General features: G+C 40.9%; 2 protein-coding genes across 2 annotated transcripts in view; both read right to left on the bottom strand.

Annotated features, from left to right (window-relative positions):
- The window catches only part of LOC134534965 (mannose-P-dolichol utilization defect 1 protein homolog), a 117968-nt gene that overhangs the window by 24946 nt on the left and 78080 nt on the right, over window positions 1–14942 (bottom strand). The window lies entirely within an intron of this gene.
- On the bottom strand, window positions 1179–4023 carry LOC134534964 (tigger transposable element-derived protein 6-like). The gene is made up of 2 exons (XM_063373726.1): window positions 3802–4023; window positions 1179–3066 (listed from the first exon to the last, which is right to left on the bottom strand). Exon 2 carries the CDS (start codon window positions 2789–2791, stop codon window positions 1253–1255), a length of 1539 nt encoding a protein of 512 aa, XP_063229796.1. The 5' UTR covers window positions 2792–3066; window positions 3802–4023; the 3' UTR covers window positions 1179–1252.

Genomic DNA, 14942 nt, shown 5'->3' with positions numbered 1-14942 from the left:
ACCCGAAGATGCAAGAAGAAGGGAAAAAGAAAATGTTAACGAGCAAATTCACGTTTTTTCATGTTGCAAAAATTGCACTTACGTATATAACACCAAACTCGGATACTGAATTTAAGCAGAATTCTGTAACACAAATTGTGAGCGTGACAAATAAACGAAAATAACTAAATTTCTTGACGCGAATCGCACGTAGTTTCCGCGCCCACCGCTAGAATTCGCTGTCGGAGCAGCTACGTCGACTATTGAATCTTTTTTGAAAATTATATAACGAAAAGGCTTCCATAAAAGCGAAAAAAAAAAGGCTTGAAATAAAATAATAAACCCCGGCTTTGGATCTGATATCAGAAAAATAATTTTATTAAAATACAGCACGCGCGCGAGTTGGTTGGGTTTTCTCGGGGTACTTCAGTTTCCCGCACCACGTCAATCTTCCCCTGCTCCGCTTACATCGCTGCACTTCCCTCGTCCGTAGGGCAGGGTTCGTGCGCCTCCTTGATATCCTCAAAATGCCCCATAATTTGATTTAATTTTCCCTCAGGGTCCTTAAAAGTCCTTAAATTATACTGCGGTTCCTGTATAACTCCTTAACGAACTTATTTTTATTCGCAATTTTTGTTGCGTGGATATTTTTTTCTTTTGTTTTGAACTGTGGCAGCAAGTAGTGCTTCTCACACGCCATTTATGATTCACAAAGCCGTACGCCTATGTGTAGTGCCTAAGATGCTCTGTCGTGTATTCTTCCAATATATGAACAAAATTTATTGTGAGCTACGAGATAAAAAAAAAGTTAATATTCATGTAAGGTCACTGATGGTAATATGGCCATGTTAAGCTTTGTTTAATTTTATTTTATCTAGTTTTCGGGAAATCCCCATAAGTGTTTGATGGACATAATATCTACAGTTTTTCTTGTCAAAAACCATTAACAAAACATTTTTTAATACATGTCATTATAAAATAACTGAAAAATAATAAATACATGTATTTGGGCCATATTAAAAGCATGTGATGTTAATATGGCCAATGATTTATAGGAAGCTAAAAATAAGGTTTATTAGCACAAATCATAAATGAATTGTATTTCTGATGAATATTAAATAATATTTACTTATACATACATAAGAATAAACAGCAAATATATTTTTTAAAACATAAAAAATACAGTTTTATTATTTTTTGATAATGAAAGTCAGATTGTAGATAAAATATTAAATTAACAAGGAACATATTGGTCTCTTTCAAAATATTCACACTATAATAAACATTTCGGGCAAATAAAAAACTCTTTGTGATCTTTGGTGAGGCCAACACATTCTTCATGGACATATATTTCACAAACTCCGCACAGTCTCATATCCTTCACTTCATCATTGCAACAAATTGCACAGTACCAACTCTCAGACTTCTTTGAAGCAGTCATCTGGCGAACAGACTTTGTATTATATTTTTTGCTGTTTCCACTGTTCTTGCTGCTATCTAACTTTACATCCTTGTTATCTTCAAATAAAGATTTATTCAGTACAACACCCCTGTTGTTTATAGCAGGTTTCATAACCCGTGTGGTTTTCCGTTTTTTCTTTGGTGTAGGTAGCATTTCTCCAATGGAACCACGCCTGGACAGATTTGCAGTACTTTCGGGAATATGCAAACTATCAGAGTAATCTGAAGAACTTAAAGGTTGTGCCAAGTCTCCTGTGATATCTGAATCAGATGATGAACTGGTGCTGTGTCTAGAACCAAGCTGGCTAACATTTGTCTGTAGACCAGACGGACCTGCCAATGAATGGTCGTCATTGGCATTATGTTGTTCCTGCAACGCATAAGCGGTTACAGTTTCGTCTGCCATTTTTGTGTTAGGTGGCGGAAGCTCAGTAGCTATGCTGGGTGCAAAGGCCTCTTCTGGAATCACGAACGGATTGAAGGGGAAAATGCCAGTAGCCTTAAATCCACTTTTCATGTTTGCTTGTGTCATTAACTTTTCCCATGTTGGTGTAAAAACATCAGCAAAGTTCAATTTGGAAATGTCTTGCTGTTCTTTGTGCATATTAAAATAAAGGAGTGTGTGCTGATCCCAAAAAATCTCAAAACTTTGGAAACAACCTTTGTCTAAAGGCTGTAACTCATGAGTCGTGTTTGACGGAAGACAGTACAAAATAATTTCATTCTGTTCTGCAACTTCACATATGCTGTAGTCTAAATGTGACTTAGCCCCATCAAAAATCAGAAGACAAGGCCCACTTGGCTTGAACCTAGAGAAGTGATTCAGGAAGGACACAAAAGATTCGGTTGTCATGCTACCTTTTCGAGTCATTATTGTTGTTGAACCTGTAGGTAAATTTTTTTCCCAAGCTGGATTTTTTCTTAATCCAGGGAATAGGATCATTGGGGGAATGACATTTCCAGTAGCATTTCCACAGGCTACAACAGTAACACTCTCGCCACGTTCCTTTGCAACAATATGGACGCGCTTTGACCCCTTTTTCGCCAAAACCTCTGGATCTTTGTGCAGTTGTAACCTACAACCCTTCTCATCCATGTTGAATATTTTTTCAGGGAAGTTTAAAAACTTGTTCTCAGCAAGGACATTCTGCAATTTTTCAAAATGGTCTCCAACTATGAATTTGTTAAGCTTTTGAGCTCGGGCAGGATTTAGCCTTTGAGCTTTTCGTTTGCTAATTTCAGGATTTCTGGCCAAAAAGCCATTCAACCAGTAGCGACCTGCAGTTTCTTTAGTGAACCGGTGAGTTATCCCATTTTCACGGCAGTATTTAAAAACATTTAACTTGAGCATCTTTGATGTGAGTGGATAACCAACATCTGCTAGACGAATTATTCTCCTGCTAAGTTCCCTCTCTTCCTCAGTTTTGAGTGTTGCCTTACAACCCAATTTTTATTTAACATCTTGGTTATTGGAAAGATAACGGCGAAGGGTTCGCCTAGGCACGACATACCTTTTACTTGCTGCATTAACAGATAGGTTGCCAAGTCTTACAGCATCTACTGCCTTGCTGAGTCCATCTTGTGTCCAACTACCCCGCTTCTTTTGTGGATTGAAGGGATTCATTTCTGAAACAAAAAACAAATAATTAACATTAGTTACAATTTAATTATAAGTTATTATTTTTGGCGCTATAATTAATGTATCGTGATATTTTTTATGTAATTTAATTAATTTTTATATAGAATTATTGAAAATATAATATCCAGTGTGCTCTTTCAATAAATATTTTCCTGCAAAACAAGTTTCATGATATTTTCACTTCATTACATTTTTACATATTATTCTTAAAAATATATTTTCCATTGTGCACTTTAATAAATATTTTCCGGCAAAAATGCACCAGACAAAAACAATTTAAATATACCCAGTGATGGCATCTGAGGAGTTTTTTTTAAGTTGTCATTTTAGGTAGGTATCCTGTGTGAGGTACACATTTTTCTGTAATTTTTATTACTTGTCTCTGTAAAGGTATATATTAATTACAGTAATAAATAAACTCGTAATAAATAATAAAATCACATACACTAATAACAATTTACCTACGAGGGGACATACAGTATGTATAAACCATTTCATTCACAAAAGGTTGCTAATATGGCCAACTGCAGCTAATATGGCCACATGGTTGGCCATATCAACAACCTGGGTGACATTTCAAAAAGTCGATTATAGTTTTTAAATGGTTGAAGGTAATAAATCTTTTTAAAATACATTTAAATAAGCATAGAAATCTACGCACTGAGACATCAAATTTCTGACAATATCTAGTAGTACACTATTAAAACAAAATATAAACTTACCGGAGTAAAATAAGAAGAGTTCTCTGCTCGCAGCAAAAACCCATGAAAATGGCGCCTCCCTGGTGGTGTGCGTGCTGCCCGGACCCGGCAAATCTGTGAGCTCTCGACAATGGTGTTCCGAAGAACATGCCAGCACATTCTATCGGTATCCGCACGAACTACGTCAATGGCAGCCAAATGGCCATATTACCAACATGGCCATATTACCATCAGGGACCTTACATATAAAGGTATTTAAAAATTTTAAAGTGCTCCTTAGAAATTTCTTTGATTGTTGTTGCGACCTCGATTAAACACAATTTGAGCGGTCGTCAACATTTTAAGAATCTAGTAGCTTAATTTTTATCTTTAATGGTTTTCTTTTAGCATCAACAACAAATAATCTCAACACGTTTTACATTCTCCCTGAATTCGTGTCTTATATCAGTTTCTGATAGGGCATAAACACAAGATATTGCGCATTTTGTCGGTGAAATTGTAGCCCTTGTCCATTTACATTCATTCAGCAGTCACATGGGTGATTTACTGTCAAATGGGGCGGGCCGAACACGGCTGCCACTACCTTGTATGCATTAATTAGTCATGGAAACCGGCTGAAGCAGTTTTTTTTAAGGGGCTCGTCTAGCCTGTGTGTGTGTGTGTGTGTGTTAGTGAGGCTGGATGATAAGGGCGACGCTAGATGGTGCTTCTACCGCGGTATCGCCTCTAAGCTCAAGTTTTATAACTGGCACGCAGTCTTCTCGTCGTCACAGGATAACTGTGAAATTTGAGCGGTGACCGTAACATTATATAGCGGAGAAATGAAGATAAAGATGCAAGTCCCTTAAATGCTTTCAAGAATCTGTACCGGTTGTTTTACGCCTAAGATTTACTCCGAAAACACTACTTTCAGATATTTTAACTCTTCTAAAAACACAGTTTAAAAACTTCATACGAAATAAAAAGTACTTTTCGGCCTTCAGCGAATTCTTAAATGCTTCACGTAAGCAGATCCCTCGCGGATATGTTGAGTAGTTTTGAAATGGCGTTGTTTTTCCTGAAGCTCTGCGCACCGTGTGTGTGCCCGGGTAGGCGGGGGCCTTAAAGAACGTGGAAATCACGCACAACAGGAACGTACCGTAAAGACGGATTGCAACTGGTCAAAGGTGATCCAAAAGTTATTCCACGCGCGCGCCTTCATTGCCGACATCAACAGATCCAGCTGTTGCGAACATCGTCAATCAATCAACGTCGAAAAAAAAAACGCACGTTCCGCGCGCACAAGACGTTTTGCGCTCATAATCGCGAAGGAGTATGAATGACATACTCTCAACCTCTCTGCCCTCTTCCCCCCCCCCCACCCTCCTTTTTTCAAACTTCTACACAAGACGAGAGCTACGTCGAACTATGCAAACATTTAGAGAAGGACGGAACTTCCAGAAGAAGAATAAAAAAACATAAGTAGGTTCAAATAGGCAGGAACGAACGTCTGGGGAGGCAAACGGAGATTAAAGGGGGCAAAAAAAATCAGGAGTGGGTTAACAACAGGCGGCATCCTTTGACACACCGACACGCAACTAATAACGACCTGGGCGACGTAAAAAAAAAAATGTGAGCGAGTCTTTAAGTACTCGCCAGAAATGTGTAACATCTAACCTCGGTTACGAGCGAATTCATGTTTTCTCGTGATACAAACACACATATAATACGAAACTCGAACACGAAATTTAACGTAGATTTTTTTGACGTGACAACGTCTAATAAATCGATGAACGCCGACTGCACGCATGAAAAAGTGTCCCGTAACGCACATTGTCCCGTTATGCACATTGTCTCGTTACGCTGTGTCCCATTACGCTCATTGTACGCTTGCGCCGCATCTATATCTCTTCCACTCGATTGGAACAACCATCGATTTGACTTTTTCGAGGCACATCAAACTTGAAACTTTCCCATTCGTTTCTTTCTTTTCCTATCATCGTCCTATCCTTAACAGAATAACACAGATTGGAAGAAGTTAAATAGCAAACATGTATAAAAGTTATAGTTAAAATAATCTCTTCGTTAAAGTAATAAACATATTTGAATTAATGAATGCAAATAAAAGTAAATTTATCAATTAAATTGTAGATTTAATTTCACTCCTTCTTTGTATCCATACATAATAGTGATAATTCAATAAAAATGATTCAATTTTATTCATAAAAGTATGCAATCATTTCATCAATATTTTGTTATGACGTTTTCACGTTAAACTATCATCCGTAAACCGTCTTTACAGACAACCAATTTTTAAAATAATGCCGAGCGTAATAAATATACTCAAATTGTGTTTTCAACTATAATTCTTGACGCAAATCACACGTAGTTTACGCGCCCGCCGTTAGAATTCGTTTCCCGGAGCAGCTACGCCGACTATCGGATAATTCGAATAGCAGACAGAATTTTTAAACTACGGTATATAATAAAACGGCTCTGAAAAAAATGAAAAAGACTTGAAAAATTCATGTGTTCTCGTGTTGCAAATAAACTTAGGCGTATAATACCAAACCCTGACATGAAATTTAATTTAGGATTCTTTATAATCTAATATTAACATGAATCATAATGGGGGACGCGGCAGTAGGCCGAAAATCAGTAGACCGAAAGTCACAAGACCTAAAGGCACAAGACCGAAAGGCACAAGACAGAAAAATGGAATATTTCTCTCGCTAAGAATATGTCTTAAATCTGGCGTCAGGCACTAGACCGAAAGTCACTAGACCGAAAGGCACAAGACCGAAAGGCATAATACCGAAATTTCGGTCTTATGACGTTCGGTCTTGTGCCTGGTACCCGCAAAATGAACTTCCCAGCAAACGACGTGAACACGCAAGTTCACCGCAACCGACGTTGGCCATTCTGTGCATCTCCAACGAGACGGATGTGCTACGAATAAGAAGAAAAAAACATCACGCGTGCGGGCTTGCCGAAAGCACGAAAACGTTTAGCAAGATGGCTGAGTCACTACAACTTCAATCTGCTGTGGTGCTGTGGGAAACGTGTAGTTGGACATTGATGAATAAAACATTTACCTACAAATTCATACACCAAACTAAGCTTCTGACATCATCTCAGCGGTGTTTTATCAGACGTATTGGCTTTGACTGTATTCTACGCATAGTAATTTTCTTCGCCGACGTTAAATATCTACCACGCCCAATTTCGGCGTGCGTTCATAATACTCAACCCATCCGCTAGTTTGCGATGCTGTTTTTTTTTTTTTTTTTACAAAAGGAGCATTGTATTAGAGAAATTGAAATAAAAACAAAATAACACAGGTTATCTAAAAAAAAAAAAATCAGATCTTTGTAAAACGTAAGTTTACTTTTATTTAGTACGAGAAAGACGCCTTATTTTACACCAATTGTGTGAATAAAAATTCAAATTTGATCCAAACACGAACCTTATCTCAACGACAACTGAAGTAGCAATCCGATACTGTGGGGCAAATTCGCAACACAGTTTAAGAAATAAGTAGGTAATTGTATCGGCTACATACCTATTCCATGCGCAAAAAAAAAAAAATCCTTGATTTTTTTTTGTACACACACCTGAACACAAATAGATGATTTCAACAGCATCGATATTGCTTAGTAACGGTAACGGCTAAGGCAACAGGCAGCGGAGACTGTGTCCGTTGGCCGTAGACTTGGCGAGGTCGTAAGGTCTGGCGGAGGTTTTTAGGCACCGACTGCGCGTTTGGTTTCGCGATGTATCCGCTAGCTTTGGTTTTAGCTGCAGAACCAGCACCAGGTGGTCAACAGGAAAAAAAAAAAAATTAGGGGTCAGACCCGCTTACACACCCCCCGAGACCTCCCAAGGCTGCCACCCCCCCCCCCCTCCCCCCAAATTAAAACCCCAGTGACAGCTCCCGCTCAACCCGATACTTAGAGGCCCATAAAAACAACAGGCTGTGGCCAGGCGGTTTGACCTCTGCACCTCCCCTCCCTAACCATCCTTCCCAACCCTCCGACAATACATTTCCCCGCCCATTGGCCACTGGGAGCCCCTGGAAACCTCTTTTAACAAACTTACTTTCGAAAAAAAAACACACACACGACACGCTTAATCACCTTAAAATTGATTTAAACAACAGGGTCACTTAAGGGAATTTTTTTTTTCGCCCTAATGTACTTTATAGTTATAATCTTCTACACAAATGTTTTCAGTTTGATTATAGAGCAGAGGAGACGAAACAGGAGGTTATTACGAACATGGGAAAGGAGTGGAAGGAAGGGGAAAAGTAAAAAAAAAAGAAGACAGCGACTAAATGACGTGAAATCATGAGAGACACGAAGTATCTCAAAAGGATGGGGAAAGTATGACTGGCGAAAACCTACCACTGAATACAAACTAACAAAAACTCAGCTTTTACACATCGAAATACCAGTAGTGTGACACAAACAATGATTAAAGAGGATTAAATAAACTCTTTCCAAAACATCAGTTTAACAGGTAAAATTACGTATTCCTGTTTGCAGCAGTAGTTTTGAGGTGCCCGCCTGCCTGGTCATAAATACTGTGTGCGAAGCTTTAGAAGTAACCACGTGATTTGAAAACTGCTTGAAGATATCCGAGCTTTATCTGTTTACGGAAAGCATTCAAGAACACGCTTAGGGCGGATGGGTTAGTTCCGTTTCAGTATTTAGATTTTAACGGTATTTTTAAGATGGTGAAAAAGTACTAGAAGTACCAGCTTTGAATATTTATACTTTATAGAAGTCGCCAGCCCATGTTAAAATTTCTAATACGGTTTTGAGGTAGTTGGTTAATTCACCGCCGCAATCGCCACCATCTCTAGGGCATCGACTTGTGGTGGTCCCTAGCGGACAAGTGTCGAACTCTTCAAACACCCCTTCCCCCTCCCGTGAACGACCTTGAGCTGCAGTGAATGATGGGGTGCGGGGAATGACAGCGGACGACAGTGCTGCGCTCTAACGTGTAAATAACAACTAAGACGATACAGGGCGTTACGGCAGCGCACTGCAGCGGTGAAGTTCCCAAGCTGCTCATCATACGCTTCTGAAAAACGTAGAGTAAATTCTATCCACTCGCGACTTCTATACAGTATATATATTCAAATGTACCAGCGAGCGTAGCTTTCCCGCCTCATTAACACAAATGAGTCCCTTGAGTAGCTGGCTTTTGTGCTGTATACCCTACCAAAAATTTACAGTAAAGAAAATTTATTGAGTTTAAAAGCATTAAGCTGCTGTGGAACGACGGTAGTAGAGTGATCAAATATTTAGTTTCCCAAAAGACGACTCGGGTTCGGTTCCCAGCGGTGGAGTTTCGCAAATGGAAACATGGCGGACGTTGCTGCGAGCTGTTCCGTTTTCTCCTAAATCTGAGAAAAAAAATTATTCGCCCTAAACATTCGTCTGTTCTAAAAGTTGTTTGTAGAATGTCCCTTTATTCTTGTGTGTTATTTGTCAATGTAGCGTTCTAATGTGGTTTATACTAATGTCCATCGTCCTTATGTTTTTTTTATCACACAACAAACACAACAAACCCCCCCTCCCCCAATTTCCCCTACTCAAGACGCGATTCGGTCGCGCCGTCTCCAATCCTGACCAAGCCATCTTGATTTCTGTTTCCCAATGTTTACACAAAACTACTCCAGGCAAATGCTATTGTGAGTCTCACTCTTAGAGTGCAGTACAGAGTGAATGGCAACCACTGTTGCCAACATAAACGTTTTGTACACCATATTTAATTATTAAAAGTTTTAATATTATTATTTTCAAATTTTACTACTTCATGTTTTTTTTTTAAAAGTATGTTAGTTCAATTGGCAGTAGCGTCACAGCTGTTGTCATTCCGACAAAAAAAAATTATAATTCAATGATAAAAACCAATTATTATTTCACAGGAGAAACTATTTATAGCAGGCTGTCACCTTAAATAACGAGCGATTGCATAACATCATGTTATAAGTTCAAAAGAGCAACAATTTTCATATTAAATGTTATAAAGAAAGTTTAAAAAATCATAAATAAAAATTAATACTATCAGATAATGATCTTGATGACATACAACAGGAATATATATTTCCAAAATTATTATTCCCATTTTTATCTTACGAAATACACGGTTTCAGATACATTTTAATAAATTTTTACTAGAGTACCACGTTCTGTCCAAAATGTTTTTGCTCTCCGGCAACAGAGATTACCGAAACAATGACTGCCTTAGTGGCAGAATTCGTACTTTGGAAAGAGAAAGTATATGCCCAATCAGTGGCGTAGCCAGGATTTGTGTATGGGGGGTGTTAAGAAGCATGCCCCCCCCCCCCCCCCCCGTATTAAAGCGGAGGGTCCTCCTCCGGGAAAATTTGGATTTTAAGGTGTAAAATAGTGCTATTTTAGCAGTTTTCGGTACTTAAATTTAAATATTGTAATGGTGAAAATTTTATTAATTTTAATATGAAATTTGTTTAAATGATGAATAAGAAGTTAATTAAAGATTGGGTCCTAAGGGGGGGGGGGGTTAACCCCCTAACCCCCCCCCCTGGCTTCGCCCCTGTGCCCAATTAATTTCTCGGTGTCAACACAGTAAAAAAAAAATTTTGTTTTGTATTTTTACAATGAAAAATCCTTGGAAACTCAAGTTGCCAACGATATCGCTTGTAAAAAAAAAAAGGCAGAGCTTTGCCTTGAAGTTCTACAAGTGATATCGTTGGCAACTCAAGTTTCCAAGGATTTTCCTCGTAACAACACACACACACACACACACATACACACACACATATATATATATATAAGTGAACTAAGGATGAGACGCTCTATGTAATTGTTCGTAGATCTTAGGAGCCGGTGATGCCCTTCCACCAAATTCCTGCACCTGTGCTGCTCGCACGCATGCGTCTCCCAAAGCCCACGAGACATCGCCGAGACCCGAGAGGAGGTCGTCGTGACGGGTGGGAACAGGTCGGCATGCGGACGCCTGGGAACCGGCAGCTCTCCCAGGGAAGAACGGAAGGAGGGTCAACCCTCTCGCCGAGGGGCCGAGGGGCCCCAAATTGCCGGGTGTAACGGAGCCCGGATGGTCAGGGGGTGAGGGGAAGACGGCACTCAAACACACCCCCGCCCCGCCGGGTCCCCGATGACAGCCCCCCCGGCCACCGAGCATGACGAGGAGGTGAGGTCGCCGTCGTACACCGGGAGGTGCTCTCTTGGGAATCACCTGCGTCACCGTCTCCTCTCCGACCTCGCTTTCGCCACAGGGTCCTCGCCAGAGCGCACGTTCGGGTCATGGGTACGATCCCAACACCTCGACGTCACTTCAATTCCGGGCCTTGTGGCACGGGTTAGAGGGATACCTAGGTGTAGATGAAGGCGTACATGTGCTGATTGACATTATAAGCTCAAAATATATTAGTATACACGGTGTAATTATTATTTTTTACTCTATGTAGCCCCATTCTGCGCCCCATCCTTCTTGTCCTGTACTGAACCTGCCTGCTTAATGACGGCCAGATATAACTGGACTTTTTTTTTTTTTGGCCCCTTGTGGTTTGCAGCCTTCTGTCTGGCGAACCGAAGGTCCCTGGTTTCGATTCGCGTTCGGATCTGGGATCTTTTCACTCGTGGGGACATTTCCGTCCCGTGTTATGTTGTTCCTTCGCCTCCGTGAAGGCGGAAGGTTATGGCAAACCACTGCGTTCTGACCTCTCGCCTAGTTCGGACCAGTCCCGCCATGGTCAGCCACCCGTGGCGATGGCTGGGGTACGATCCAGTCTAATATATGTATATATATATACTTAAAGATGTGTTATTACAATTTACAAAGTATGTACGTAAATTACTGATGCACACTAAAGTACAAAAAACAGACTGATTTCAGCTCATTATAGCTAACCCCTTAGAAATTCATACACATTATACCTATATAAATAATATTTCATTTAGAAAGATTAAGAATGTAGACAACTAAACAGAAAGGTTTTCAATAGGCTTAAAATTAACAAGATTATTGTTTAAAAATTCCGAATACACACCAAAATGCTAACTTTTTTTAAAAACAGTGTAAAAAAACTGGTGTTTTATTGGAAATACCCGGACAAAAACCAAATGAGTTTGGGGTTTTTTTAAAGGTCCATGTTTTTTTGCCAATCCTGGAAATTGGGGCAAGTTTCAAAGCCGAGGAGCAAAACGAGGGCGAAAGACAGGCGGATTGCAAGGTGACTTGGCGAAAATGACCGCAGAGAACGCGGGGCACCGTAGAGTCCTTGAAGCGGCGAGGAGGCGAACAAAGGACAGACGGACAGACGGACAGTCGCCCGCGGTGGGCCCCGCGTCTGCGGCGTGGCGGCCGCACCGACCCATCATCGCCGCGGTCTCCCCCTCTCTCTCCCGCTACCGGACACGCACCCGTCCGGGACAGAGACGGACACACCGACCACGGGAGTTCTTGGGTGATTGAGGAGTTTCGGGATGAAGTGGTGGATCGAGGTAAGCGCCACCAGCATTTTGACCTCAGGGTGGACAAAAGTCAACTGTCTGGTCAGCTGAGTGAGGTATGAAGTTCTTGGGGTGAAAATTCTGGGATGGGTTGCCTCAGCCTCTCGTCATAGTCGGGACTCCAACAGCTTTCCCGATTATGATTGGAAGAAGTGTTATCTCCTTAAAAGATTCATCCAATGGGGAATTTCGGTTTAATACAATTTCTTGGCCATATGCCGTTACAGCTTTTCACCTTTATCATGAAAAAAAAATTCATATAGTGATCCATAGACTAAATTCCTTCCACGGAATTATTTTTCTGTCTGATATTTAAGTCCGAATGTGTTCTCCTGCGATGTCGTCGTCGTGTTGTCCATAATAACTGTTCATCGTTGGGTTCATCTGTTTATACATCAGCCAAATTAGGCTTGTTTTCTGTGGGTTTATGTCCTCATTTGTATTTCTTATTTTGCTTTTATGAAATTTTCCCATGACAAACAGTGCAAAGCTGCAATGGAGTTATGTCCATGAAATTGTGTTAAATCAGTGCATCTCCTTCTGGATGCGGGTGAACTATCGCCTACATCCTCTTCTGATCTGCACGAGACTGGGAAATGGGAGAACCTGGGAAGGTGCAGCCGGCCTGTGATGGGTGTAAGGGCAAGTCAAGTGCAATGGGGTTGGTGCTGGCTGCAGGTTTGGGCAACCGAAGGCTCAGCACCTTTCCCACACTGGAATGCCCTGGCATTGACATTAAAGAAGGATGTCCGCAGTGATTGTATGGTAACTCCGGTGCCCAGTCTCTTAAAACGCTACGGACTATTAAAAAATGAAATGTTGTTACCGAGATTCGACCTGGTGGCGCTGGGATCCAGTACTGTAATCTTTGCAGGCGATGATGGTCCGATAACATGTCCAGACACACCTGAGAGGCCACAAAGACCTGGACAGACTGATAAAGGGGTGTTGTTGGCTGTGTAGCAGATCTGGGAGAGACAGTGATGGAGGTGTCCTGACCGAAGGTTCTCCTAGTTCACCGCCACGGCTGGAGGACTGGGGAAGGGCACGTTGGGGCCTGTCATGATCGGGGAAACTGGCGCGCTAAGCATCCCTACCGGGATTTGTCTCAGTCTGTGGACTTGGTCATTTGCTGGTCAGGTTCTGATCTCTGGAACAGTAAGGTAGTGGTGTATGTATCCTGACTGAAAGGGTATCTGTTTCTTCAATTAACTGTTGGAGAGCTAGTTGAACCTGCCAAACTGGTGAGGAGTGCCTGGTCAGACTGGCTATCATGTAAAGCTCTGTTCTGGAGCTCGTGGTGGCATTGTGCTGTGCACAGGCTGACCAGGGTGGAGGCGATAAGTTTTCCATGGCTTCTTGGTTCATTGGGTTTCAATGATTCTGGTTTCAGCAGATCTGCAAGTTGACTCCCAATCTATACCTATAAAACAGTAATTACCATGACTGATTGACTTACTGACTGACAATGCACAGCTTAAACTGGTGGACCTAGACTTGAAATTTCGAGGAAATATCCCTTGGGTACTCTATAGGTGTACTCAGGACGGTTTTTTTTTTTAAATTACACCCCTAAAGGGATGAAAATGGGTGGTAAAATTTCTACGAAGAACTTTGTTTTAAAGTTAAGATTATGAAATTTCGTAGATATAACTCTTTAAAAGAAATAAAATAACATTAGTTTAATTATTTTTAATTCATTTTCCAAGGAAACGGGGAGGGGGTGGTTCGGGGGCATTAAAGATAGAAATTCCCGTTTTTGGTCGAAAATCCCCATGGCAACGAAAGTTGCATTGTTGATGCTTCCTTCATCTCCATGCCAACGGCTATTGCATGTTGGTGCATTCTTTGTCTCTGTTAAAACATTTTCGGGTTTGTTAAAAATGAAAAATTCCCGTTTTTTTCAAGTAAATGTCTGACAGACTTGAAACTCAGCAGTGATGTTTTTTATATTACATAGCCATCAACTGAGAACAAGTTTTTTTTTCTTCCGAAAATCAGTTCCCAAGGGTGGTTTAGCCCGGGAAACATAGAGAGTGCTAGTCTATCCTAAGGGTGAACATTTGGGAGGGGATGTGAAGCGTGAGCCGGCATTCGGGCAGGAAAATATGTCCAGACACACACAGCTGTCTGTAGCAAGTCTAATCCTTACATCCTTTGAATGATTCTTGCAATGGGCAAGATTGATTTAAATCATTATTTTGTACATAAGCCATTGCTATTTTGCACTGTATGTCATAAACAGAAAAACTGAAAAACGGACAAAGAAATATGAATATACAAACACCCTGAAAAAAAAAATTAACCGATGCCAAATGGTAAATGTGTAGCACAGAATATTCCGCGGAAGGAATTAGTCATAAACGTTATCACAGCACCACTACGTTCGGGATAGTCAACAAAAAAACATGTGTCATCTTTTATGATGCAATTTTCAAAGATCCCTGATACTATTGGGTCCTTCATGAAGGTGTTCGGGAAAAAGCCGCAAGAGCTTTCGGCCCATTGGCCTGCCTCGACGTAGCACGGGTAGCGCGCAAAGCCCCACCACACACGGCTGTCCTCGACAGCTGTGTGATTACTTTGGGAAGCCTTCATTTCACAGACGAGAGAGCCACACCCGAAGTTCATGCTCGCTTTTTTTTTTACGTTCTATCT

Source organism: Bacillus rossius, chromosome 8 (assembly GCF_032445375.1).
Source record: "Bacillus rossius redtenbacheri isolate Brsri chromosome 8, Brsri_v3, whole genome shotgun sequence".
NCBI lineage: Eukaryota > Metazoa > Arthropoda > Insecta > Phasmatodea > Bacillidae > Bacillus > Bacillus rossius.
This window is presented reverse-complemented; position numbering and strand designations above follow the sequence as displayed.

Excerpts from the sequence above, each read along its gene's own strand:
- LOC134534964 (XM_063373726.1), bottom strand. The coding sequence starts at position 2,791 with ATGCTCAAGTTAAATGTTTTTAAATACTGCCGTGAAAATGGGATAACT.